The sequence below is a fragment of the Lepisma saccharinum genome, chromosome 3 (genome assembly GCF_977018435.1).
Source record: "Lepisma saccharinum chromosome 3, izLepSacc3.1, whole genome shotgun sequence".
In the NCBI taxonomy this organism is placed as follows: domain Eukaryota; kingdom Metazoa; phylum Arthropoda; class Insecta; order Zygentoma; family Lepismatidae; genus Lepisma; species Lepisma saccharinum.
The window spans coordinates 134096995-134123642 of NC_139231.1; the positions used below are offsets into that span (position 1 = coordinate 134096995).

At 38.9% G+C, this 26648-nt stretch overlaps 1 protein-coding gene across 6 annotated transcripts in view; it reads right to left on the reverse strand.

Annotated features, from left to right (window-relative positions):
• LOC145985432 (serine/threonine-protein kinase DCLK1-like) overlaps nucleotides 1-26648 on the reverse strand; it is a 201284-nt gene that overhangs the window by 12299 nt on the left and 162337 nt on the right. For all 6 annotated transcript variants that reach the window (XM_083119461.1, XM_083119459.1, XM_083119457.1 and 3 more), the window contains 6 exons: nucleotides 14448-14576; nucleotides 11360-11555; nucleotides 9493-9670; nucleotides 7453-7599; nucleotides 5546-5692; nucleotides 3348-3590 (listed from right to left, as the gene is read on the reverse strand). In XM_083119461.1, coding sequence (XP_082975587.1) covers nucleotides 3348-3590; nucleotides 5546-5692; nucleotides 7453-7599; nucleotides 9493-9670; nucleotides 11360-11555; nucleotides 14448-14576 — 1040 coding nt within the window. The remainder of the gene's footprint in view (nucleotides 1-3347; nucleotides 3591-5545; nucleotides 5693-7452; nucleotides 7600-9492; nucleotides 9671-11359; nucleotides 11556-14447; nucleotides 14577-26648) is intronic.

Consider the following 26648-nt stretch of genomic DNA (forward strand, 5'->3'; position numbering starts at 1 on the left):
TAACCAAACCTGTATCCTTGTTCCTGGAATTTTGGGAGAAAAGAATTGAATTGGCTATGGTGTATTTTGGATAGCCTATGTAACTTAAGAACCTGAAGAAGGGAACAGCTGTTCTCGAAACGTCGTTCATTGGAAAACCAGATACTCATGAAACGTAAGTAAAAAAAAGTATTTGTATTTTAGAATACGTGTTGAATTGAAATCAGTGAGTAATTCGCACAACAACCAATTATGGATTTTGGTAAGAGCTATTCCAAAAGAGGTAGGCCTTTGAGAGGTACATCCAACAATGAAAGGATCTATGGGCTAATTGTGTGGAAGTACAAGGGGTCTACTTTGAAGGGGATTAAGAAGTGGACCTAACCAAGTAAGCAACGTTTTTTCCATTCTAAGATCAGATGCTTTTAAGCAGAGCATATAAATGTAATGGAACAAAGTTCTTACAACAAATTGATCTGATAACACTACATTCAACCTTATTGCAAGCAGTTTAACCTTTACAAAATACATTGTAATGCACAGCATATGTAAAATACATAAGCAGTTCAATCAATTGTGTGCAATACGCAGTACTTTACTCTCCAATGTAGTTCCATATACTATTACTGACAGTCTTCACCAACTCAATTTCTAGCACTCTGTAATCATTTCTAAAATGCGACGATTTTCAATACATATAGTTATAATAGCATAATTTTTGCAAACCTACATGTACAGCTTACCTGGCAATCTTATCCACACTGTATACATACAAACACACACACACAATTGTACATTCATCTTTTGAAGAGTTTAATCTTACTGCAGTATTTGGATACACAAATAGTGGAGGCCAAAAATTTTCATTTAACACCAAACCAGCTACAAAATGGAAATAGGTTCATCATTTTATTTGACAAATGTACTTTAATTAGACGTATATTCTATATAACACTCAAAGAACATTCTTATCCTTGCACCTATGGATTTTATTAAGAAGTCACAGTCTCAGTGCATCAACACAAAATTTTCATTTTTTCTGCAATAAATTTTTTCTTATTCAAGTTCTTTATTGTTACAAAAAAAACTAAACCACTCTGATGCCGATTGTGTTAATACCTGGTGGTTACTGGACAAAGGACCATCAGTAAAATTAAGGTGGTGCACAAGGAAACGCAGATATGTAAAGGATTTTAGGGACCATTCCTTCTGACCATTAATGCACAGCCAAGCATAAAAATAAAAAAATATTTTTAAATTGTTTCAATAAATTTTTATAGCTTTTTTTTAAAGTCACTTTATGCACAGAAAGGCTAATTGGAACTGGACAGGTTACGGAGAAGAAAGCAAACTACACCCTGAAAACCTACATAGTGTGGCTGATATTTATTGGAAAAAAGTAATTTTTCAAATTTCATCTTTAACTGTAATACAAAAACAGAAATGCGTGTTCTTTCAGTTAAAAAAAAAAGAAAAAAGAAAATGAAGAATTCTGGATTGGCACCCTGGTGTAATGTACCAATGGTTTTTATAGCACTGTGTTAATTACACATAACATGCCATAAACACTTGGATACAGTGGCGTCTCGTCCCTTGGGGCTTCCGGGGCTTAGCCCCTAAAGAAAAATGGACGTATTGACGTAATTTTTAATCACCATAATACATAACTATCACACAATCTTTTAAAAGGCGATTTTTACCCACGTAAGTTCATCGTCTGCTGCAATGGATACGACAGTGCTCCTAGCGGCATTGATGTCAGTTATCGGTCTCCGGGCTAGTCGCAGAGGAAGGCGTAGTCTACGCTACATGCTACAGTGAAGGTCACGTGCTAGCAGAGAGAGCAAAGGGGGGAGTCCAATGGGTTTGGGTGTTGATTCGAGGCTAGTTCCGTCGCGTCACGTTTGTTTGATCCCGCGTGTTGTAGTGTAGCGTTGTGGTGGCTTTTATTCACTATGAACAAAGTGGAAGTCTGATTTTCTCGATGATTCGTGTAAGAATTGTGCCAAATATTATCCCTTCATAGAAGAGGGAAAACTAAAGAGTGAACTTCGTGTTTTTTATTGTAGTGAAGAGTTTAAAAACATAAACTCTATCAGTACATTGCATTCGTTTTTCATTGAAAATGATTTAGAGGATACCTTTTCAGAAACAGTAGAAATGACAAACATAGTTTTAACAACTCCAGTGGCAACAGCTGAATCTGAACGATGTTTCAGCACATTGAAGCGTATTAAAACCTGCTTAAGAAATGCAATGGGACAAGACAGACTCAATGCCTTGGCAGTGCTTACAATAGAGAAAGAATACATTGAAAACAGAGAGGGCTTCAATGAAAAAATAATTACAAAATTTGCTGAGCAGAAGAACTGGAGAGCACAGTTCTTGTTTAAATGAGAACCAACGTTCGTAGAAAGGTATGTTTCACACCAATACCTGTTTCTTTTGTAATTCATGTGAATGGTCATTATATTTTAAATTCTTTAAAAAAATAAGTCCAATTTTGAAGTTTAGAGGAAGATAAATACCTGTTTTTTTGTAATTCATATGAATTGTTATTACCTTTTATATACTTTTTTTAAAAAAAAATAAGTCCAGTTTTGTAGTCTAGAAGAAGAAAAATACCTTTTTTTTGTAATTCATGTGAATTGTCATTATATTTTAAATTTTTTAAAAAATAAGCCCCGGCCAAATTTGAGGCCAGGAGATGCCACTGCTTGGACAGAACTGATATTGAGGTTGGCAAAAAAGTATTGCTAAAAAAAACATCTACACTTATAATTCTGAACACGATATGCTCATAAAAATCATGTGATTGCACAAAATGAGGAAATCACGACACTACCTTTTTGTGTCCTTTGAATTTCCAGACTAACCTCTCAGTCCTTCTTCAGGAATGAAAGAAAAGAAAGAGCAGTGGAAGGATTAAAACATGGGTAAAATAGTTAAAAAGGATGAACATCCTTTTTGTTAACCCTCTGAAACTACTTTAACTGTGTTCTAACTTTTTCACAACCCTTTCTTTGCTTCCACCCAGAAAAAAGGACAGAGGTCAGTCTGAAAATGTGGAGGGCAAAACAATTTATATATCTTAATTATACTTTCAATACAATGATAACATGTGATATGAAATACAAACATTTATTTTTTCTTGATCCTATCATCGACATCAACTATTTGCCTTGATAATTCCAATAGCATATATTTTTATTTTATACAGATTTTGTTTTAAAAAATTAGAAATGAGTAACATTTTAAGAGGGTCTACAACTTTTGTGGAAACAAATCTGAAAATAAGTACAAGTTAATAACGTAATGCTGAACATACAACAATAAATTTATCAGCATTGCACATGTAAAATACTTACAGATACCCATGGATGGTCCAAAACTTCTTCAGCCGAGAACCTGAGATCTGGATCTACCTGCAACATGTGAGTTATAAGCTCCTTGGCTGAATCCGACACATCGTCCCAATATGGTGGAGTGAATTCATAATGTCCACTAAGAATTTGGTCGAAGAGCTCTTCCTGGTTGTTGGTTGCACTTACAAATGGAGGGAATCCACACAGAAGAATGTACATGATAACTCCTGCAGCCCATATGTCTACCTAGTAATGGAAACAGATGATATTCAATCACTTCGCAACAAGCGATAGCTTGCAACTTTTGTGTATTAGTATTCATGTTACCATATTTATGCATGTATAATGCACATGTGTATATAATGCACACCCTGATTTTTGATGGGGAAAAACAACAAACAATTATATATCATATATAATGAGCAGTACAATTCAGGTTCAAGAAATGGCTTTCTTAGTTGTAGGTTGTAAAGCTGTTGCTATGGGGATCAAGAGCTGAATATCATCCATCTTGTGTATACAATGAGTCGTCAACTCAGGCCACCTCCCCCTCTTCCTCCACTATTTTTTTCAGCATCCCAAAGCTTTCACAGCTGTAACCATCTTGTTCATTCTGTAGTAGAAGGGAGATAAAAATTATGTTATGGATTTGCAGCACTCAGGAAGTTATTATTTCTTGCCCGACAAATATAACTGATACACAGAGATATGCTCCTCCGTGTCACAGGAGATGCAAATTCTGCCAGAACAGCGCCGTTTTTTTCTCAGTGTTGCAAAACGTTCCATTACGAAGTGAAAAATCATGGGAATGGCCATTTCACTTTTATAGTGTTTCTTGTTATTTAATTATTGTTACTAAATAAATCCAACATGGAAATTTGTATTTGCACCTGCTCATATGTAAGTGTGTTATATGCAGTGACATTGTGAAACATACATGGTACATAGTGGCTGTCCAAATTATTCTGTGCATAATACGCACTGTTTTTGGGGGCAAAAATTGTGTAAAAAAGTGTGCATTCAGGGTGGCCACTCTAGCACCATGATAAAATTCAAGTATAATTCCCGGTTTTCAAGGTAAACTTTAGAAAATTCAAGCATACAAGCAGATGTTTTCTCCAATTCAGCCTTATACAGTACTGCCTCTCACCCCCCCCCCCAAAAAAAAACACACAGATATGTCTCTGCAATTCCAATGTATCCAAAAATTCTAATTCAATCCAATTAAATGGCATCTTGTACATTTAAAATATTTAATTTAAGGTGCAGATTTTACTTTAACCATTTCACGTACTCAGACTTGAAAAACATGTACGAACACAAGTCACAAATGTTACGAAATATACTAACCTATGAAAAATTATTAATTGTAAATAATTTCAAACTGAAATTTAACTAATCCACTTCAAGATATCATATCTTTGGATAATCTTCAGTCTGTCAGATAAATTGTTCCGCAAAGGACACTAAGGAAGTAAGTAAATGGATTGAAAGAATTCAGTTTTATTTTCCGCACAACTTTCTTTTCCTTCTCGATAAAAATAAAAGCTAAACTGTGAAAAAGTTGCCTCAGAGAATTTATAAATATGTTTTAATTCAATGGGATTATTATTAATAAAGACTTAATTTTTCACGTCTATGGAGAATTCATCATGCAGAATTGACGGAATTTCTGATGAGTAGTCACCCTGGCATTATACATGTCACTTATTCTGTTACCTTTGGTTATTCATACGATGAGGACGAGTAATTTCTTTTGTAGTTTATGGCTGTTGCAAGCAAATAAATACAACCTTTCAGAACACATGTTCCCTTCAAGAGACATTTAATTTTAGTGGAATCAAATTTCATATTTGAATAAACATTTGAAAAATGTTATAAATGTAATATTTGATTAAACATTGAAAAATGCTACAACTGTAACATAATCAAGCTAAAAATAAATGTCTGATGAACAGTGTGTGTGTTCTCCTGAATGTTGGATTAATGAAGAACATCGCAATTTCTATGCTGAGAATTTTGTTAGAACTTACTCGGGACAAACACAAGTCTTGAACAACAACAACAAAAATCAAGAGAACAAAACAGTCTAACATTGATAAGCATGCTACATATAATTATATTTAATATTTTAAAACTAGTTTGGAAGAATATTTGACTTTTGTCTAGGCCAATTTATTTACAAAATCAACCATACTAACCTTGAGACCATATCCCGATTCAGCAAGAATTTCTGGTGCAACATATGTTGGAGTACCACACACGGTGTACAATGGTTCAGTAACTTCTTGAGCAAGTCCAAAATCTCCAAGCTTCAATGATTTTGTACCATCTTTATTTAGAACAACCTATTTATAAGAAAAAGCAAACATATATTCTACGTAAGGATTTTTTCAGGGAAAATTCAACATACATGCTATAATGAAAAACTAAGTCATGTGTGTATTCCTAGTTACATAGTTCAATTCAGATCCAAACATGGAATGTCTGATTATACAACGTTGTTTTCACGTTTAAAGTTTTTGAAAGTTGTGGAGTACATCTTTCTACTATACCCTGTCAAGAAATGATGAAAAATCTCGGGTAAAATGTGAAATAAACTCTTCAACATTAAATTAAATTTATTGGCGAGAGCACTTAACAGGGTCTGAATTATCCTGAGAGTTGTTCAAAATTCTGGAAATTATTAATTCTACTGCAAAATTTGGCATGGTAAAATAAGTATGTAAGTGAATGCCAAAACTAGTGTCATGTCTAAGGGAGAATTTACACCGACGCAACCGCGATAGGTGACACCAACGGAGTCCTGTGTGGCCTATGTTGCTGCTACGGTGTGAATTCTCCCTTAGAATATAAGAAGAAGAGAATTACTCAGAACTCTTTTTCTTTTCTTTTTTTTTTGGGGGGGGGGGGTTAAGAAATTTCAGCAAAAAATGCAGGCTCGACCAGGACTCAAACCAGGGTCTCTTGCATACAGTGATATTGCTCTACCAACGGAGCTACAAAACAAAGCTAGTTCTGATTTATCATTCTTGCTGTTTTACTTGTATGGGTATCTGTCAATGTTACTGAAACAGGATCTGTTGTTTTTCAAACACTGTTGACGTCGAGGGCACCTAGTTTATCCCCATGCACACACAAACACACTGTATGTGCCAAACAGTAATGTAAAATAAAAACTTCTTATGAATTATGATGTAATGGACATTTTGGTGTGTACAGAATATGCACACGCTATTGTTAGTTGACCACAAACACATTAAAGCCATCACATAAATGATCAGTTTACTTTGATTGATTGATTTGCTTTATTTACTTCGGCTCTTGTGCCACTTTTGGCTAATTTGCGAAGATGGGGATGACTGATGATATGATGAAATTGATGAATAGACACTCACAAACATCCATGCCCAGGCCAGGATTCAAACACTGGACTCCTGGCGTCACGGCGATGTGCTAACTACTCTGCCACTGGGGCCGGCGATTAGTTTACTTAAAGACAGAACCGCTCAGTGATCATTACTTGGATACATGACATGTCCCAGCTGATTAAACCGAGATACAAGTTTCAGTAGGGTCAGGTCGGGACAGGAATTTTTTTGTAATCCCAACTTTCGGGATATGAAAAATTCGTAATTTACCAACTAAGCCAGGAAAGTTTTGAGACCGAAGATGTTAAAAAATTTCCCGAGTATGGAAATCTCAAATTCCACTTGCCATTTTCACCTTAAATGATTGTTTTTGCATTTCTGGAATGAAAGCTAACAATTTCCGAAAATTTTCTGGCACTTAAAATGCAGAAAACATTGAGAAGTTGCCATTTTTAAACTTGACCATTTGGAATTTCCTGTCTGGGATCCCACACATCCTTGCATTTTACAAAAAGATAGAAGGCACTATTAATCTCTTCACTTGTATGAATTGACAATTCTAATAGCACTTTAATTTACCAGATTGCATATCATAAAGTTATGCAGTTTAATACAACAAGCAATGATGGTTCTATTTGCTGTTGCTGATTCTGCATCATAATCCAACTAAATATTACCACCTCCACATCTAATATTTCAGATCACTTGAATATATTTGATAAAAACATATAACTTACAAGAAGATTTTCAGGTTTGATATCCCTATGCACAATACGAAGACCATGTAAATAATGTAAAGCTGAGGCTAGGTTGTGAATCATCATGCTGGCATCCCTCTCTGTGTATTTATTAGCCTGTGCAATGGCATCAAACAAATCTCCTCCCTAGAAAAGAAATAAAATAGAAGATTTTACCATCAGTGGAACATGTATATGGTCCGTGCTTTTTCTTTCTGGTGGCACGCAACAGTATGCTATACCAATACCTAGGGGCATGCATATTTCGTTTTTGACGAAAAAACTAAATTTGAAATAACACATTGTAGTGTTAATTTTTCATGTTTTTGAAAGGTGTGAGATGTATTTTGTGACCATGTTTTGTCACGAAATAATGCGAAATGAACTGCAAAAAGCGAAATTAACTCTTAAACACGAAATTTACCATTTATATACCGACGCGACACCTTCCGAGGTCTGAATTATCCTGAGAGTTATGCAATTCCCGGATAATTGATTAATTGTGCTGTTAATATTGGAGAAGCAAAAATGGACTCCTTTACACAGAAATAAACTTAATACTCTGATAACTACATAAATGTGCTATTAGAAGTAAAATGTTAATTCTGTGGAATAAGTGTAGTTTTTAAATCAAATTTAGGATTTTATTCACAATTTTAAAACCGAAATGTCTTTTTATATACCACCTTTCATCCAATTTTTCACCGCTATAACACCGATATTTTATTTTATTTACCGCTTTTGAACCCGAAATTGACTCGGTTTTTGTACCGAAATTTTGCTTTTTTATTTACCAAAAATATGTGCCTCTACCAATACCTTTAGGTAGGCGAGCATAAAACTCACAATATTTTATTGTAATGAAAGAAATGTGTGTGTAACTATATAGATGCACAATATTTACAAACATATGGCACAATATTTTGAGTAATTCTTATTGTGATGAGAGTAACAATAATAAATCAAGTTGAAGAGTGCCCGAACCTTTCTTTCCAGAAAAAAGCACTGTATATAGTAATAACATTTTCAAAGAAACACAAAACAAAATCTTGCTCCAGTTTATTGTTTTATCCAACCTATAAGTTCCATTTCTTCTTACATAAATATATATTTCTGTGTATCCTTTGTGAAAATCCCTTAATTTGCCGATGGATTTTGGTGACTCACTGTCACTATTCACAGTCCAAGTAAAACAAAGAATATTACCATTTTTGCTTGATGTGTTTTTAGATTCCAGGCTGGTTCACTAGAAATCACTTGTGTATACATTGATATTCTTTTGTTGCTAGTTCGTAATTTTCTTTAAAATTGGTTGCCATTAGTTTAAAATTGATCTGTGTTTAGCACTGGGTCATTGCAAAGGATTTTATAGCACACATTTTTTGTTACCATAGTGTAAAAATCTTGAACTTGATATATCCTGATTCTGGTGTTGGTTTGTTTGCTCGTTTACTCTTTCATATATGATTTTTTGTTGGTGCTATGAATTTAACTATTAGGATTACATAATGAAGTGATAGGTGGTGAAAGCAAACAAAATTGTTGCCGTAACTGGATATCTAATTTCCTAATATTATCATACATTGGAAATGTATGCTTTAATCCTAAAATGCAACGAGTTCATTTGCACATCATTATTTTTTTAAAAAATGTAAAAAAAAATATACAGTGGGACTCAGATTTCACGTTCCCGAATTTTACATTTTTCCACAATAGGCCCAACATAGCAAAATGCTATAAAAGTTTCCTTGATTTTACATTTTCATTCATTTTAAGTTTTATCAAGCTTGATCCCCTCAAAAACAAAGTATTCTCTTTTCATGGATGTATAAATAAACCCATGACAAAGGGGTGAGGGAAGGGTTAAATTGTTAATAATTTTTTAGAAAATGCACAGTTATCGTGGACAGGGTAAGAGCACATACAACAGATGAAACATTTTTGAGAATGAGCATATGCACAGTGTTCACAAACATAACAATGGACACAACAATGAAGATGTTAGAAAATGATTTTAATTTCAATATGCAAATGCTATACCTTCACCAGTTCCATGACTAGATACAACTCATCGGGAAAGTTGTGCTCCTCGATGAGGCGAACTATGTTGGGATGCTTCACACGGCGCAGGATTGCTACTTCACTCTCGATCATTTGTTCTTTACCACGGCACTTGGATTTGTCTATTATTTTCAAGGCAAACTCTTGCTTCGTTGATCTGCAATACAAATAATAGCACTTATTATTAATAGTAAAAGAAATACAGTTTTATTTTCCTTGCTCTCTGATTAGGTTTGAACCAACATCACCATTTTCAAGCTAATACTGCTAAGAAACATTGTATTTACAAAGTTTATTCTAGATAGCTGTAAATGATAAAACTTTACTATTATTGCACCTTTACCATGTGAATTTACCACATGCTTTTCTCCATTACAATATACAAAAAATATTAATTTTCTGTTTTTGTCAAATAATTTGTAATAGAATAGATCAAAGTTCCACTGGTTAGCATATATCATTATGTCTAATGACATATATATATATATATACAACTTATTTCTGTTGGTGGGGTGGAGTGGTGTTGTACTGAAACAACAAAAAAACATACTTCCTGTAAAATGCCAGCACAGACAAAACCAAAAGTGCATACTTTCTTTTGAACTTTTGACACAAAAAGTCCAAATCTATATCTCTTTGGTATAAAATTCAAAGTAGAAAAATACACCACAACTGGCAAGAATGCAATTAAAATGAAGTGACAAAAATGGCAATACATGGTCAAATAATAAAGGATAATACAATGAAATCACTATACTGCAGGCCACGAAAATTCGAGCTTCAAGGTCAAAAATCTCTCCTCTTCGCCCCTCACCCGGTGGCATTGTTGCATTTGTAGCTTCATTTTGATACAAACCGGTGCAGTTTTTTATGTCAGTGATTTGGTAAAGTTAGTTATTATTATGAGTGACACTAATAGCACTGACGACAATGAAAATATCCCTCGTAAGCTACAGCAACGAGAAAGATGATTCAGCAGGCACAACCTCAATAAACAAAGGAAGAGTATTATTGCACATGTGTACAGCTTTTTTTCAAACATTAGTTGATAATCCAGAAATGGCAAATACTATTAATTCCAAACAAGTTCAAAAGTTGACTGGAGATGCATGTGGCATAGTCAGAATGACTGTTCAAAGCATTAAAAGGGCCAAAAAGAAATGAAGCCCACTTCCATACATACTTCAAAAAGAGAGAAGAATATAACCATATTAGATGAGTTTGATAAGGAAGTAGTGCGCAGGTCTGTTTTCAGTTTTATGATCATCGAGAATATCCAACAGAAGAAAAGGCGACACTTGATTTAGTAAAATAATAAATAAATAAACTTTCGGAGTTCAGTGTTACGAATTCTGCAGAATTTAAAGAAAAGTATAAAATAATAAATGTAAATGTAAAGAATCTTGTACTTTGAGGGAGAATGTCAGTACAACATGGGGACAGCACTCCTACTACACGTGACCTTGAGACTTGCATTTTCGTGTCCCACAATATAGTGATTACGGAATCTGCTCTAAACCCCACTGATTATGTACTTGTATGCATGTTTATTGTATATTTTCTATTCATTATCTTATCTTGTCAATGAAAATAGGTAGTCTTAAGTGTAATATTTTTTATGGGAGAATTCTCTCATATATATATATATATATATTAAAGAGGCAGGAGATTTTCTTCCAGCTGTACTTTACATGCACAGACAATAATTGGAAAATACTTTTAAAACATAACAGTTAAGCAGTTTATGTAACTTGAAGTTTTTTTATGCCCTCTCACCAAGGGTTTATAGAAATAAATAAATAAATTCGGTCACTAAATGTATCAGCAATCAGCACCTCACTCTTACCTATCAATACATTGCCTTACAACTGCAAAATTTCCATCTCCAATGATTTTACCAATTTCGAACTTCTGTGTAACTGTTGAAGGAAAGGTTGGTGTGCCTTCTTCAATAGCAGGACTTTTCCCGTTGTGCACTGGTTTTGTTTTCCCAGGCATTTTAGGGCGGGTCTTCCTGGGTGATTTCAAAACTCCATTTTCACCTGTAAGTATTACAAGCAATGAATGAGTTATCCAAGAATTGAAAGTACACACTATCCTTATTTTGAGAGATTTTCAGTCATATTAGTTTCAACATTTACAAGCTACATATAATGTTCCTGCTATTCAGTGTTATTACTTATAATGCCTTTACAATTATATCTCAGGTACTATTTTGCAATAACTGTAATGGAATGAAGAATGAAATTTGATAACTCTGTTTCAGTCTGTAATATCTAGAATCTGTTTGACATGAATTTTTTACAGAAAAACCTGAGTATGGAGATTACAACAGATTTTCTCAAGTTGTTAATGCAGTCCACTATGTCTGATTGTGTGTAAAAACTCAGGTGTGTGTATTTTGTTTCAATATTAAGAACAAAAGGTACAGTTAATTCACTGAGAATTATTTGCTGGTGTTGAATAAAAGGGAAATCTGCCCATCCTCCGGTCAGACAGAAGCTAGAATTTTACAAGGGCACTTGTGAAAATAATAATAATAATAATAATAATAATAATAAAACAGGTTACAAGCATTACTTTTTTTTTTAAGTACTCAAGGAACATGTTCTTTACTATAACTGCTCAAATCACATCAACAGAAAGAAGAGCTGGTGTGATAAATGACAAAATATTGCTCTATTTGGTGATTTCATTCTCCTAAAGGCTCACCTGGACCTTCGGTTGACTCCAGTGAAGTGTTTTATTTTAAAAATCCCTCTCCTTTTGAAAACCTGCTATGGTATTCCTAATTCTCAAAAAATTACATCTTCTTAGAATTCCTTCTAGAGCATTCGTGTGAGTGTTTGTGTGGTTTGATCTTGCTGTTGTCTAGATATTTACAATGTTTTCTTGGCTACATTTCTTCTTACAAATGCGTTTCAAAACATCTTTAAAATATGTAAACCCAAAGAATGGAAACTCGAATTTATCATTAATTTAGTCATATCTACTCTAAGAAGAAGATGCACTGAACTTATTACATTTTTTGGAATGCAAAATAAAAACATTTATGTGCATCAGACAATGGACCATAAAACGTAGGAGTGCCCATTTTCACCAAGGCACAATGCTTACTTCCTTAAGAGCACATTCAAATTCCTCTTTATTAATGGGCCATGTTAAGCTCAATACTGTTCTCTCATATAACCCAATTGGTTACTTACAATGCAAGCACATAAAAGCATTCAAGAAGGTAAAAAGAACAAAACAACACAAAGGCGAAATGAAAAAAAGAAGACTCTTACACAAGCTCTTACAAATAAACAGGATAAATGCAGTTTTATACATAATTGTAAAATATAGTCAAGAATTGAATCCATCACACGAACAACGTTGTAACCAACAGTTTTGCGGTCAGAGACATTGAAAATGAAAAAAATAAGTGTTTTTGGCATCTAGAATATACTGACACGTTTTATGCACAGATGGAAGAGTTCTCTGCACTGTGGAACCTCCTGTATGTATATGTATATACATATATATGTATACATAAACAGGGTGGCTACTCTAAAACCTTCATAAAATTCAAGTATAATTCCCAGTTTTCAAGGTGAACTTTCTAAAAATTCAAGATACAAGCAGATGTTTTCTCTATTTGAACCTTACAGTCTCTCACCACCCACACACATACACACAAATATATTAACAATATAAAGGGTCTTATGTAATCCCAATTTATCCAAAAATTATAATTAAATTAAATTAAACGGTATGTATATTTAATTTAAGATGCGGAGTTTACATTTGCCATTTCACATACTCAGACTCGAAATACATCTACAAACACAAGTCACAAATGTTACGGGATATACTAATCTACGGAAAATGGCTAATTGTATAAGAATTTCACACTCTAATTTACCTAATCAACTTCAAGATATCTTGCAATAAATAATATTCCATCTGTCGTAGATTGTTCTGCAAAGGACACTTAACAAAGCAAACGAATTGAGAGAATTCTGTTTTATTTTCCAGTCAGTTCTTTTTTCTTTTCCTTCCTCTATATAAAAAAAAAAGGTTCAACTGTGAAAAAATTGCCTCAGGGAATTAATAAATATGTATAAATTCAATGGAATTGGGAGTAATAAAAGTTGCCATTTTTCAAGTCTACGAAGAAAAATTCACGTCGAATTCACCCAGAATTCCCGGCGAGTGGCCACCCTAATAAAGGAAAACAACAAGACTGATTGTGGCCTCCCCGATGGCGCAGTGGTAGCGTAGTTGCCTTGTAATCAAGGAGTCCCAGGTTCGATACCCTGTGGAGGCACGTAGTGGTTCAGACCCCACTCTAAACTGTAGGTCCAGTCCCAATTAGCCTTACTGTGCACAAAGTGGACTTAAAACACCAAATCAATCAATCAATCAAACAAACAAGACTGACTGTTTTGCTGTTTCTGTGGCATTTGGTTCATGCTGGATACAATGTTGTTCGTGCGACCAATTCAATTGGTGGTGAGATACAAGACTCAAAAAGAATACTAAATAAAAAAGCAATAGGAAAGGAAGGAGGTAAACATTAGATTAAGGATTGGCACACACAGGAGATGTACTTTGTAGAAATTTCAGTGAAAAATGCAGGCTCAACCAGGACTTGAACACACAGTTCCATTGCTCTACCACTGAGCTACCAAGCCAGCCTTGACTTTGACTGTTATTTCATTGTTGCAATGATGCTTTTTGCGACAGCGAAAAATCAGGTGAAGTTGGGGCTGGCTCGGTAGCTCAGTGGTAGAGCAATGGGCAGACCTTGTTTCTACATAGGAGGCAAACATGCAATATTCCTGATTTCTTGAGTACAGAAATTTTGCTTGGATAGCAGTATGTCCTTTAACCTATTCTTTAAATAAGGATAATCATAGAAAAACTGTTTTATGAATCAACATAACACTTACATTCACCATTAGCCTGTTCCCCAGAAGGCACCAACCTGCGCCTTGATGCCTTCGGAGAGCCGTACGCAGCACGGTAGGCTCGTCTTGCACTGAGTGGGCTCTTACTGTGTATTTGGATGGCCTTCAACTCTGAAATGATCAAAAGAAGACCATAAGAATATATTCTAAAATATTATACTTATGAAAGTATATCTTGAATGAAAACGGACTGAAAAATGTTACAAAATTTTGAAAATGTACCAACAACTCATAATGAAACAAATCAGAACTGAAGCAGCCAATACAAAATTGTTCACGAGACATAAGCTCATGATGAAGCAGAATAGAATGCAATGATAACTATAATAGAATACAATCGCCATTATTGAGTGGGCATGTTTAGGCCTCACAGGCTGAAGTATGAACTTTTCAAGTGTGTTAACATTCAGTGTACATTTATTCATTCAATATTCACCAGTTGGATAAAAATATAAAAATCAAACAGCCTTTTTTGAGTGTATCTACACACACACACACACATAATCTTTATCATTATGCTTGGAAATGTAAGTAGTAGAACAGTGTTAACTTGACTAACGTGAATACTTACAAACAAAGGAAGAAATTAAATTAATCAGTGTCCAGGCATGCCTTGAAATCAGGGTTGCTAAAGGTCCAGGAATTTTAGATAAATTTAATTCCGGTCCAGGAGAGAAAATCAGCAAGTGTAAATGAGTTCTGGACCATAAATAACCTTTTTATCTGTAAAGTTTTCAATTCAATTTGGTCCAGGAACATTTTCTCCGAATCAATTTAAATACGGTTCAGAAACCTCTTTTCTGGATCAATTTAAATATGGTCCAAGTTCCATGTTGAAATGAAACAATACGCAACTTGGACCAAATTTAAATTGTGAGAGGAAAAAGGTTCTGGTCGTGTTACGGAACCCAATAGAACCCATAAGAATTTATCATGTTTTTCATACCCCAAGGTATGCCCTTGTCAAATTTCACTGAATATGTCTATTAGTTTGAATGTTATAAGGGAAAATTAGGGGTCGAGAACAAGTGAAACACCTGGTATTTTGTTACAAGGAGAAAGGGAAGACAACTACTTATAGTGGTAAATTTTAGTCTACACTACACACATATCACATAGTGTTTAACTATCCTGCTGAAACATAGAAAGAATAGTTTATGAAGATTCTTGAAAAAATGATATTACACAGGATTTTGGGACTGGTGTGAGCATGGACGTCCGCAGGATTTTTTCCAGGGAGGGGCAAGGAAGGTATTTTTTTCCAGGGGGGGGGGCAAACGAAGGCAAAATTTCCCCCAAAATAGTGTTGTTCCCTAAAAAACATTGCTTAAATTTGAATTTATGTTGTTCATGCAATAATTAACACATATTATTGTGGATAAAATGAAATTATATGTGTGAAATACATATTTTTTGGATGACTTTCATTTTCCAGGGGGGGGGGGCACGGCCCCCCCTTGCCCCTCCTTCCGGACGCCCATGGGTGTGAGAGAATGGTCATTGGATGAAACCTTATAATATAGAGTTATAAAATGCATATCAAGAATCAATAGTGATTGACGTAATAAAGGCAGTTAGGTTAAGATGGGCAGGGCATGTGCACTCTAGTCCCACAGTGAAGACCTGAAACTGTGAAAATGGGGAGACGAGGTGGCGGTGGCCATATTCAAGTGCCGATTTAGAGGAGGAGGGAGCTACTGCCCCAGTCCTCCATCTGGAAATGGGCCTACGGGTGCATGGAAAAAAAAAATATATGAAAAGTGGTATGATTGACCATTTGATTTGGTTTATTTTACTTTACTTTTCTGCCACTTTTGGCTAATCGCAAAGATGAAGGTGGGTGATGATATGATGAAATTGATGAAGGAACACTCACAAAGAACACCCATACCCAGGCTGGGATTCGAACCTGGAAACCGAGCTAGATAATGAATACGACGTGCTGTCATATGTCTGCGGATGTCGGCATTTCAAAAGTGATACAAATACAAATATATATATATATATATATATATATATATATATATATAACTAATGGTGTAACACAACTTGCCCTAAAAATTAAAACTAAATTTGTGTAAGGGGAGGTGGTCACGATGTTGTTTGCTTTGACATATATAAATCCAGGCCTGGTGATATCAGCTGATTGCATCACGCTCTTAATAATAATAATAGTGAAAAAGCATCTCATATTGTATCATGGAGATCAAAGGTATATAAAACAGACCCATCTTTGTAGGCAGGCTAGTAATCATTGGGAAAATGCCCTTTCGGATTTTGCTTATCAAAGCCACTGTAGCATAGTATGCCGGCTTCAATCCATGACTAATGAGTGGAAATTTCCAATAAACTATTATCTGTTGCAACATTTCAAACTCGTACATTGATGCTAACAAGCATGAACTTTGAACTTCTGCAGGCCGAGACCGCATCGGAAGCGATGGAAAAAGGGAAGCTGGTGGTTTGGTGCAGTGCAGCCAAGGCTTGGTGATTCAGCGGACGAACTGGTGACTCGCGAGAAAATGAGTGCAGGAGGGGGTTTTGGTTCGCATTTCGCACGCGCGTTCTGTGACTCAGAGATCATTCCATGCGCAGCCGCACGCCTACTCTGCACGATCACTGACCCGCTCGGCCGAAAGGTCAAGGAGACGTTTGCTTTGTACGCACGGCCACAGCCTTCCGATCCCTTGGCAAGAAATGCTGCAATGGGGCAAAATCACGAGGGGGGGGGGAGTGCGTATTTGGAAGGGGGTCTGGTGCGGAACACAACAAACGCCAAAACTAAATGCGAAGAGCTCTTAACCTGGCACTCCTAACCTACAATTCCGCTTACATCTAATCGTAACAATCTGTAGAATCTTTGAAATGTAATGTGGTTAGGTTAGGAGGGCGGCCAGATGTAGAGCTCATTAAGTTTTGGCGTTTGTTGTAAGCTGTGTGCGCCCCGCCCCGCATTTCGAGGGGGCTTCGGACCTCCTCAGAAAAACTTCCCAAGTCCAAAATGAAATTAGCACCTACTTGTTTACTGCTGTCATAGACGTCCGGAAGGGTGGGGAGCACGGCCCCCCCGGAAAATGAATGTCCACCTAAAAATTATGTGTTTCACACATAATTTCATTTCAGTCACAGTAATTTATGTTAATTATTATAAATTCGTTGAAGAAACATGATAATTTTCGACTGAAATAGTGTTTTTTGAGCAGGCATTACTATAATGGGGGGAAAATATGCCTCCTTGGTCCACCCTGGAAAAATTACCTTACCTGCCCCTCCCTGGAAAAAATCCTGCGAACGTCCATGACTGCTGTATAATGTGACGATTTATTTCCGTAGAATTTACATACGGGTAAGGATTGGATTGTGATTTGCGTCGACAGTGCCTGCGAAATTTTATGCACACCACTACCACTAATAATAGTCATAAAAATAATGATCAGGGACTTTACTTTTATTCAGCCAACAACTGGAGTTAGCAACCTTTTTGGTATTCAATAAATAATCAGTATTGATTTTTTTAATATTAATTTCTTTGTTAGGACAGATGTTTTTATACAAATGTTAATGAACTTTACTCGACATGAGCTAGATAATGAATACGAGGTGCTGTCATATCTCTGTTCTTATATCATAATAATAATTATTATTATTATTTATTTACCTGTTTTTAATAAAAACCAATATTAAAAGACGTCAATCTTATTAAGTTATCAATTTTATTATTATTATTATATGCGAGATCCAAAATCTCCTGTACATAAGCGGGGGGCAAGAGGGGACACTCGCGCCAAAACTTCCAGGTTTATTAAAATTTATCTGGTATTTTTAAAACGTTTTGGATCCTGAGGCTCATGTTCTGTCCCCCCCCCCCCCCAAGTTACGCTGTTGTACCTGTAGATTGGTATTCAGCATGCAAAGCCCCTATCACACGGAACTGGATTTCTAGTAGGAATGCCCTAGTTGGCGCTGAACTAACTTTCTAGGTAGCAATCATGGCCGCCTGGCAGACTGCTTGACTGGTTTGGAGGAATAGGACATGTTCTAATTGCTACTTGCTTTCCTCGACTGGATTCTGTGGAACAGCCAATCAGAGCAAAGTTTCGCCATGTGAAGATAATCTGCCAGTGTGCAAAGGGGCGCTTTTGTCTGTGGTTTACGAGTGTTAAGCCTGAATCACACGGAACTGGATATCCAGTAGGAATGCTGTAGTTGACGCTGGACTGGCTACCCATTTGCTAGTTTTCGCCTCACTTGTTACACCGTACTTGTCGATAGTCTTTCGTTCCCATAATGGCGGCCGCGCGAGATGTAAACAACGTATCACTTCACACTTTTAAAATACGATAACTATTCAACCGAGAGGAATATCGCTTCGTATTAAATGGTTTTAGGTAGAGAAGAATGGCGCTGATTAAATACATACTTTACAACGTTTACTATACACGTATGGAAGAATATTTTAGCTTTTTCAATTGTAAACATGCCTTTCGTGCTGTATGCACTCGGAAACCACAGACAAAAAACGCTGCTTTGCGAACTCACAGATTATCTTTCACATGGCGAAACTTTGCTCTGATTGGCTGTTCCACAGAATCTAGTCGAAGAAAGTTAGTAGCAATTAGAACATGTCCTATTCCTCCAAACCAGTCAAGCAGTCAGCCAGGCGGCCATGATTGCTACCTAGAAAGTTAGTTCAGCGCCAATTAGGGCTTTCCAACTAGATATCCAGTTCCGTGTGATAGGGGCTTTACTCCAGCAATATATAACGTACACAGCATGAAAGGCGCGTTGAGTTACACCATCTATGCTGAGTGCACGGTGTTTACATTTGAAACAACTAAAATATTCTTCCATACGTGTACAGTAAACGTTGTAAAGTATGTATTTAAGCAGCGCCATTCTTTTGTACCTAATAACGTTTTATACGAAACGTTATTAGTCTCGGTTGAATAGTTATCGGCTTCTAAAAATGTGAAGTGATACATTTTTTACATCTCACGCGGCCGCCACTACAACTTCCCTCGTTTGGGAACAAAACTCTATCGACAAGTACGCTGATAAGTATCGTGTGAGGCGAAAACTAGCAAATTGGTAGCCAGTCCAGCGCCAACTAGGGCATACCTACTGGAAATCCAGTTCCGTGTGATGCGGGCTTAAGTTATGGGGTTTCCAATATTACTTACCGGATGGTCTGGGGTTAAAACACACAGAGTAAGAAAACTGTGAATGACTTTATTTAAACATAGCAGGAGCGAATACAATTAGATATGAAAAACAACATCGGACAAATGGACATCACAGCTCCTTTCGAATGACATCACATTTGGTCTGATGGCATTTTCACATAATAGCGGCTCAATCTCTCCAATTGTTCTGAGCTTGTCGGCGATTGTTGGCGTGCACCTTGTCACGGTATCTAGTGACATGTAAAACGCAGTTCGATAAAAATTATTTTTGTTTATTGATTCATTTATGTTCAAATATAAAAGTGTGAGGTTCTTTATTTTGTGGATAAATTTGTATCCGAGCCAGACGTCGGGAGTTGGGGACAGGTTTTTCTTGAGTGACAGCGGGACTGTCTTTTCGGCTTAGGACATGACATATTTGCACCGACACGGAGATACGAAAGGAATATTTTCGTCGAGACCGGGCTTCAAGTCAGCGGGCGGTCAAACCCATTCTTCACGGATGACCAGACAAATCAGCAGGAGTCCGAAGCCTGCAAGGATCGACGACGCGCACTTGACCGCGTTTCAAGACAATGGACACAGGTCATTCGCGTCTCCTCCAAAAGCGACGCCAAGCTACCTGAGCGTGGGTTACAACGGACGATTTTGAATCTCTCTTAAATACGCGGTGCTACCATCCCAGAGACAGTTTTTACCCGGATTTCACAGAGAGAGCATCTCCGCGCTACACTCTCGCGTGATCATTGTTTTGTGTCCGTGAACTTTGTTTCCTTACGAACCGCGAGCGAATCGCAGATAGAGCGTTACCAGTGTGCGCCTTATTTTTGGTGAAGATTACGCGGTGATTTGTTTTTGCCAAGCGTGGACTACATAAGGATGGAGGGCTAAAGAAGATAGAGAAGGAGGGGCCGTCGCTCCCCCTGACGCCCGCAACGATGCATCGCCATCTTCCGATGAAGCCAGTCAGCCAACGCCAAAGACGACATCAAAGCCAAACACTGCCCAAAGCCCGAAGGACGTCTTCAGAACGACGCCGACCGAAGCCCGCCACCAGAGAGAGAGATTGAAGGACGACTCCAGAACGACGCTGATCGAAGCCAGAGGGAGAGATTGAAGGACGACTCCAGAACGACGCTTCCAGAACGACGCCGAATTGATGCCCGACACTGGAGAGATTCCTGACCGGCGCGTGACCACGTACACCCGACGCTAGTGACAAGAGGAACGCCCGAAGTACTGAGGAGGTGCAAGTACACCATATCGTCGCAATTATTCTTCGTCGCGATCGACCTCGGAGGACAATTTCGCCACAAAGGAACCGTGTGCAAGTCCCGCGTCCAGGAGAGATGAATGACCACGCCATGTAGCAGAGTCTGGTAGAGTATACGTCAGAGGGTCTATGTACATGTAAACGTGCGTCGTTAGTATCAACACCGTACAGTTAACGCCGAAGCCTCACTTATTCGCAAAGTTACTCAGAAAAACCCAAACCTAATTTCCGCGTCTGATAACTTTTGGTATTATTGTAAAAAAAAGGGTTATTTCATGTTCAGATGTTCTAATTTAATTGTCTGCATTCAGCGTTAGAAGCTCCATTTCATTTCTTTAATATTTAGTGTAAATTGTCAAAGTGTGCTCCATTTCTTGTGTAACCGACCGCCCCGTCGCGCCATTTAATTTGTCGATACTTGACTGATGAGTCCTTTTTTTTAATTGTGGAAAGCGTAGTTGTTTTTATCGCAAGGTCGTGTGCGTGAAATAGTATTTATTTGTTGCATGGTGGTTTTTAAGGTAATTTTTGCTCGCGCCGACGATTGATTAGTGTATTCCGGCAGCTGGAGCCAATTAAGTTTTTGCATCATTATGTAATTGAGTAGTTGTTCTCATGGGACGAGAGAGGCTTGTGTGTAATGCCCCCGTCCGGGAAACTTGTATAATGTCGAGCTTGCGACTCGATGCATACGTTCATTCGAACGAAAGATTTAACTACGCCGACCCAATTGTCTTAGTTAACCGCTTTCCGAGGGCTGGCACTTAAGTTAAATTAAAAGAGCACAGGAGCTGGCAGACAAATGCCCTAAATTCACATAAAGGTTTAAAAATTAAAAGGAATGATATGTTAATGAGATCCGTAATATGTATTTATACTTCATATGTAAAAATACCTCATGTGTGTGAAAGAGAGATAGAGTGAATGTTGGGAGAGCTTGAGGAGGCTTTGTAAACAGTTGTTGATTGCAATATTTTTTGTTGTTACAATATATATTCACTTTTTTACCGTTCGTCAGTGTTGTTATTTGACGTTTTTCAGGTACCAGATATTATGCTATTAGTGTTTTATGATTGTTCGAATCTACATATCAAAGGTAAACAAAACAGTGTAACATTTCAAGGTATTAATCTCCGCCTCGCAATACTATGACAATAAACGACCGTCTCAGTACCGAACTTGAAACCTGGACCGAGAGTCACGACCGGTCTCCCGTACTCATAACGACGTTTGGCCCCGTGCCGGGGTATGATTGACACGTCATTTCGGGGATCGTGAGTGCACTCGTTACATTTGGCGCCCGAACAGGGACGGCAACTTTTGTCATGTCTTTCCAGGAAAGCCAGGTTGCGAGAGCGGTAGAAATTTCATTGTATACGTCATGCATAAAATTCTTGTGTTAGGTTCCTGATGGTGTGTGTTTTTCGTTTTGTAATTTCGAGGGTTATTTTCATGTATTTGTCGTAGGTTCACGTGTAAGGACACGTTATTGGGCGTAATTGGTAACAATAGGGCAGATATTTTTTTTTTTCGGTGAAAGCAGCAAGGGCAGCTGCACAGGGCATTTTTTATGTACTTTTTATGTATTTTTTGGTTTTTGGCGTAATTTATGGCATCAGGCTGAGTTGCGGGATAAGGGATTCCCGACGGACCTCCTTTTTCTTTTTATGTATCGATTTGTAATTCACATTTTGTGTGAGCTCGCGTAAGTTTGCTTAACTGTTCCAAAGTGCGACATAAAATCGAGCAGATATTAAGGAAAGGCCTTCATGAGATTAAGAAATCGCCGTATAGACTGTTTGAACAAGAGTGACGTCACGATGGTTTGCGAGGCTTGTGGACAGGAATTTTCTGACTCCAAAGTCGACAGCGAGGGAGATTCCGGACCGGTTTGTCTCCAGTGCAAGGGCCCGTTGGAAATGGAAAGGGAGATACCAAGTGCCCAAGGGGGTACATCGTCACGTGCGGACAGCGACCACAGCAAGGAACAAGGAGATGACGTAGGAAGTGGCAGTGTTGCCAACCAATTCCAGCTAATCCTCAACATGCTCCAAGGAATGGAAACCAGGATGCAGGCCGAGATGCAGACCATGTTCCAAGGAATGGAAACCAGGATGCAAACCATGTTCCAGGGATTGCAGACCAAGACGCAGACCAACATCCAGGGGTTGGAAACCAGGATGCAGACCGACGTACGAGGGATGGGAGAACGCCTCCAAGGAACAGTTCGCGCCTCCGGAGAAGAAATGACGCAACAACTCCTCCCAACGATGAAAGAATCCGAGGCTCAAATCAAACCCAGAACCGAGGAGACCGACGCTCGCATCATGGATCAAGGAGCCAAGGTGGCAACACTGGCGCAGAGCGTACGTGAACGAGATGGAGCTTTGCAACACATCGGCCAGCAATGTGCACAGCTGGAGTCGGCCTGCAATCAGAGCAACGACGCCCTCGAGCGACAAGTGCGGCGAGCAGCGAACCCAGCGGAAGGGAATTCCGAGAAGATTAAGGGAATCGAGGAAAAACTGCAACTATTGAACGTAGCCGACGTTCCGGGATCACTACGAGAGCCGACAGCTATGATGTCATCGCAGCCAGCGGAAGTTCCTTCGTCTTCAAGGCGCGCGAGTGACGCAAGACCGACTACGCTTCTCAACGGGGGAAGCGAAGTGGAGCCTGGACTACATCTTCCATCGCCGCGACCGTTCGAAGCCCAAACTTCAAACCGGGAATATATACGGTCTGAACCAGCACCAACGAGAAGAGCTCTGTTCCCGCCGGAATATAAGAAACATTTCAAGAAGTTCTCCGGGGCCGACAGGATTTTGCCGTCTGCCTTCATCGAGGAATTCGAAGCAACAGCGCGGGAGTTAGGACTTGCGGATGGGGAGCGATTACTCGTGCTGAAAGGCCTAATGCAAGATCGGGCAAAGAACTGGCTGGATCGGAACGAAAGACACTTTCATTCATACTCGGCATTTAGGGAAGCGTTCTTGACACACTTTCAGCGCCCCATGCAAGTGGAAAGGATGCTCATCCAGCTGAGGAGCGAGAGGTACGACAGGAACGGGGGACTTACTTTTTCGCAATATTTCTGGCGTAAGTTCAATGAGTTCCAAGCTCTCCAGCCACAGATGACCACGTCGGAGATAATTGCGGCCCTAATTTATCATTACCCGCAAGAGATAAGACGGCATCTCAACGGGGCGTGCGTTTTCGATGCAGAGGCCATGTCGCTCACGCTAGAGAACCTGAACCAGTGCGAAGAGGAACGCGAGAGGACGCGAAACGAAAGATGGACCAAAAGGAGGCGACCGGAGGATGAAGGAAACCGGGGAAACAAGCACCCACGCGTCCATTTCGTCCAGAGGAGGTACGATGGGCAGCAACGCGCTCCAGGAGCCGAAGTTCGCCAGTTTCGAGATGATCCGCCTTCGCCACGACAGAGACGCCAGTATCGGGGACAGAGACGTCGAGGTGGTCAGACTCGCGGTTCGCCGGGTGACCATGGCAACAGCGGCGACAGCAACTTTTACAACGGACGAGTGAACAATGGTTATTATCAGCGTCACCCCGACAGTAGACCGGAGAGCCCGCGTTCTGACAACGAGAACGCAAGGCGCAGCCCGCCAAGGGTTCAAAGGAGCCCGACGCGAAACGCGAACGGGCCGAATCCCAGCAACACGTCTCCACAGCCGGGGCCGTCAGGTCGTCAGCACCGAAGGAAGGAATGGGATGGCGAAACATGGTTAAGCGACATCGCGCCATTTTAGAAGTATAAAATAACATTGCGCCATACCCAGAGTGTATAAAATGTATATTTATTATGTAAATTGGAGGTATCATTTATATCATGTGTTTTGTGTTATCGAACTGGTTTACTTTTCTTGTACAGGGTGTTAAAAATTTGTAGTCAAAATTTCATGCCCCTGAGTAGTAAAAAATTTTATACGCCTACAGAATTTTTTGATCGGAAGGAGGGCGAGATGTCACGGTATCTAGTGACATGTAAAACGCAGTTCGATAAAAATTATTTTTGTTTATTGATTCATTTATGTTCAAATATAAAAGTGTGAGGTTCTTTATTTTGTGGATAAATTTGTATCCGAGCCAGACGTCGGGAGTTGGGGACAGGTTTTTCTTGAGTGACAGCGGGACTGTCTTTTCGGCTTAGGACATGACATATTTGCACCGACACGGAGATACGAAAGGAATATTTTCGTCGAGACCGGGCTTCAAGTCAGCGGGCGGTCAAACCCATTCTTCACGGATGACCAGACAAATCAGCAGGAGTCCGAAGCCTGCAAGGATCGACGACGCGCACTTGACCGCGTTTCAAGACAATGGACACAGGTCATTCGCGTCTCCTCCAAAAGCGACGCCAAGCTACCTGAGCGTGGGTTACAACGGACGATTTTGAATCTCTCTTAAATACGCGGTGCTACCATCCCAGAGACAGTTTTTACCCGGATTTCACAGAGAGAGCATCTCCGCGCTACACTCTCGCGTGATCATTGTTTTGTGTCCGTGAACTTTGTTTCCTTACGAACCGCGAGCGAATCGCAGATAGAGCGTTACCAGTGTGCGCCTTATTTTTGGTGAAGATTACGCGGTGATTTGTTTTTGCCAAGCGTGGACTACATAAGGATGGAGGGCTAAAGAAGATAGAGAAGGAGGGGCCGTCGCTCCCCCTGACGCCCGCAACGATGCATCGCCATCTTCCGATGAAGCCAGTCAGCCAACGCCAAAGACGACATCAAAGCCAAACACTGCCCAAAGCCCGAAGGACGTCTTCAGAACGACGCCGACCGAAGCCCGCCACCAGAGAGAGAGATTGAAGGACGACTCCAGAACGACGCTGATCGAAGCCAGAGGGAGAGATTGAAGGACGACTCCAGAACGACGCTTCCAGAACGACGCCGAATTGATGCCCGACACTGGAGAGATTCCTGACCGGCGCGTGACCACGTACACCCGACGCTAGTGACAAGAGGAACGCCCGAAGTACTGAGGAGGTGCAAGTACACCATATCGTCGCAATTATTCTTCGTCGCGATCGACCTCGGAGGACAATTTCGCCACAAAGGAACCGTGTGCAAGTCCCGCGTCCAGGAGAGATGAATGACCACGCCATGTAGCAGAGTCTGGTAGAGTATACGTCAGAGGGTCTATGTACATGTAAACGTGCGTCGTTAGTATCAACACCGTACAGTTAACGCCGAAGCCTCACTTATTCGCAAAGTTACTCAGAAAAACCCAAACCTAATTTCCGCGTCTGATAACTTTTGGTATTATTGTAAAAAAAAAGGGTTATTTCATGTTCAGATGTTCTAATTTAATTGTCTGCATTCAGCGTTAGAAGCTCCATTTCATTTCTTTAATATTTAGTGTAAATTGTCAAAGTGTGCTCCATTTCTTGTGTAACCGACCGCCCCGTCGCGCCATTTAATTTGTCGATACTTGACTGATGAGTCCTTTTTTTTAATTGTGGAAAGCGTAGTTGTTTTTATCGCAAGGTCGTGTGCGTGAAATAGTATTTATTTGTTGCATGGTGGTTTTTAAGGTAATTTTTGCTCGCGCCGACGATTGATTAGTGTATTCCGGCAGCTGGAGCCAATTAAGTTTTTGCATCATTATGTAATTGAGTAGTTGTTCTCATGGGACGAGAGAGGCTTGTGTGTAATGCCCCCGTCCGGGAAACTTGTATAATGTCGAGCTTGCGACTCG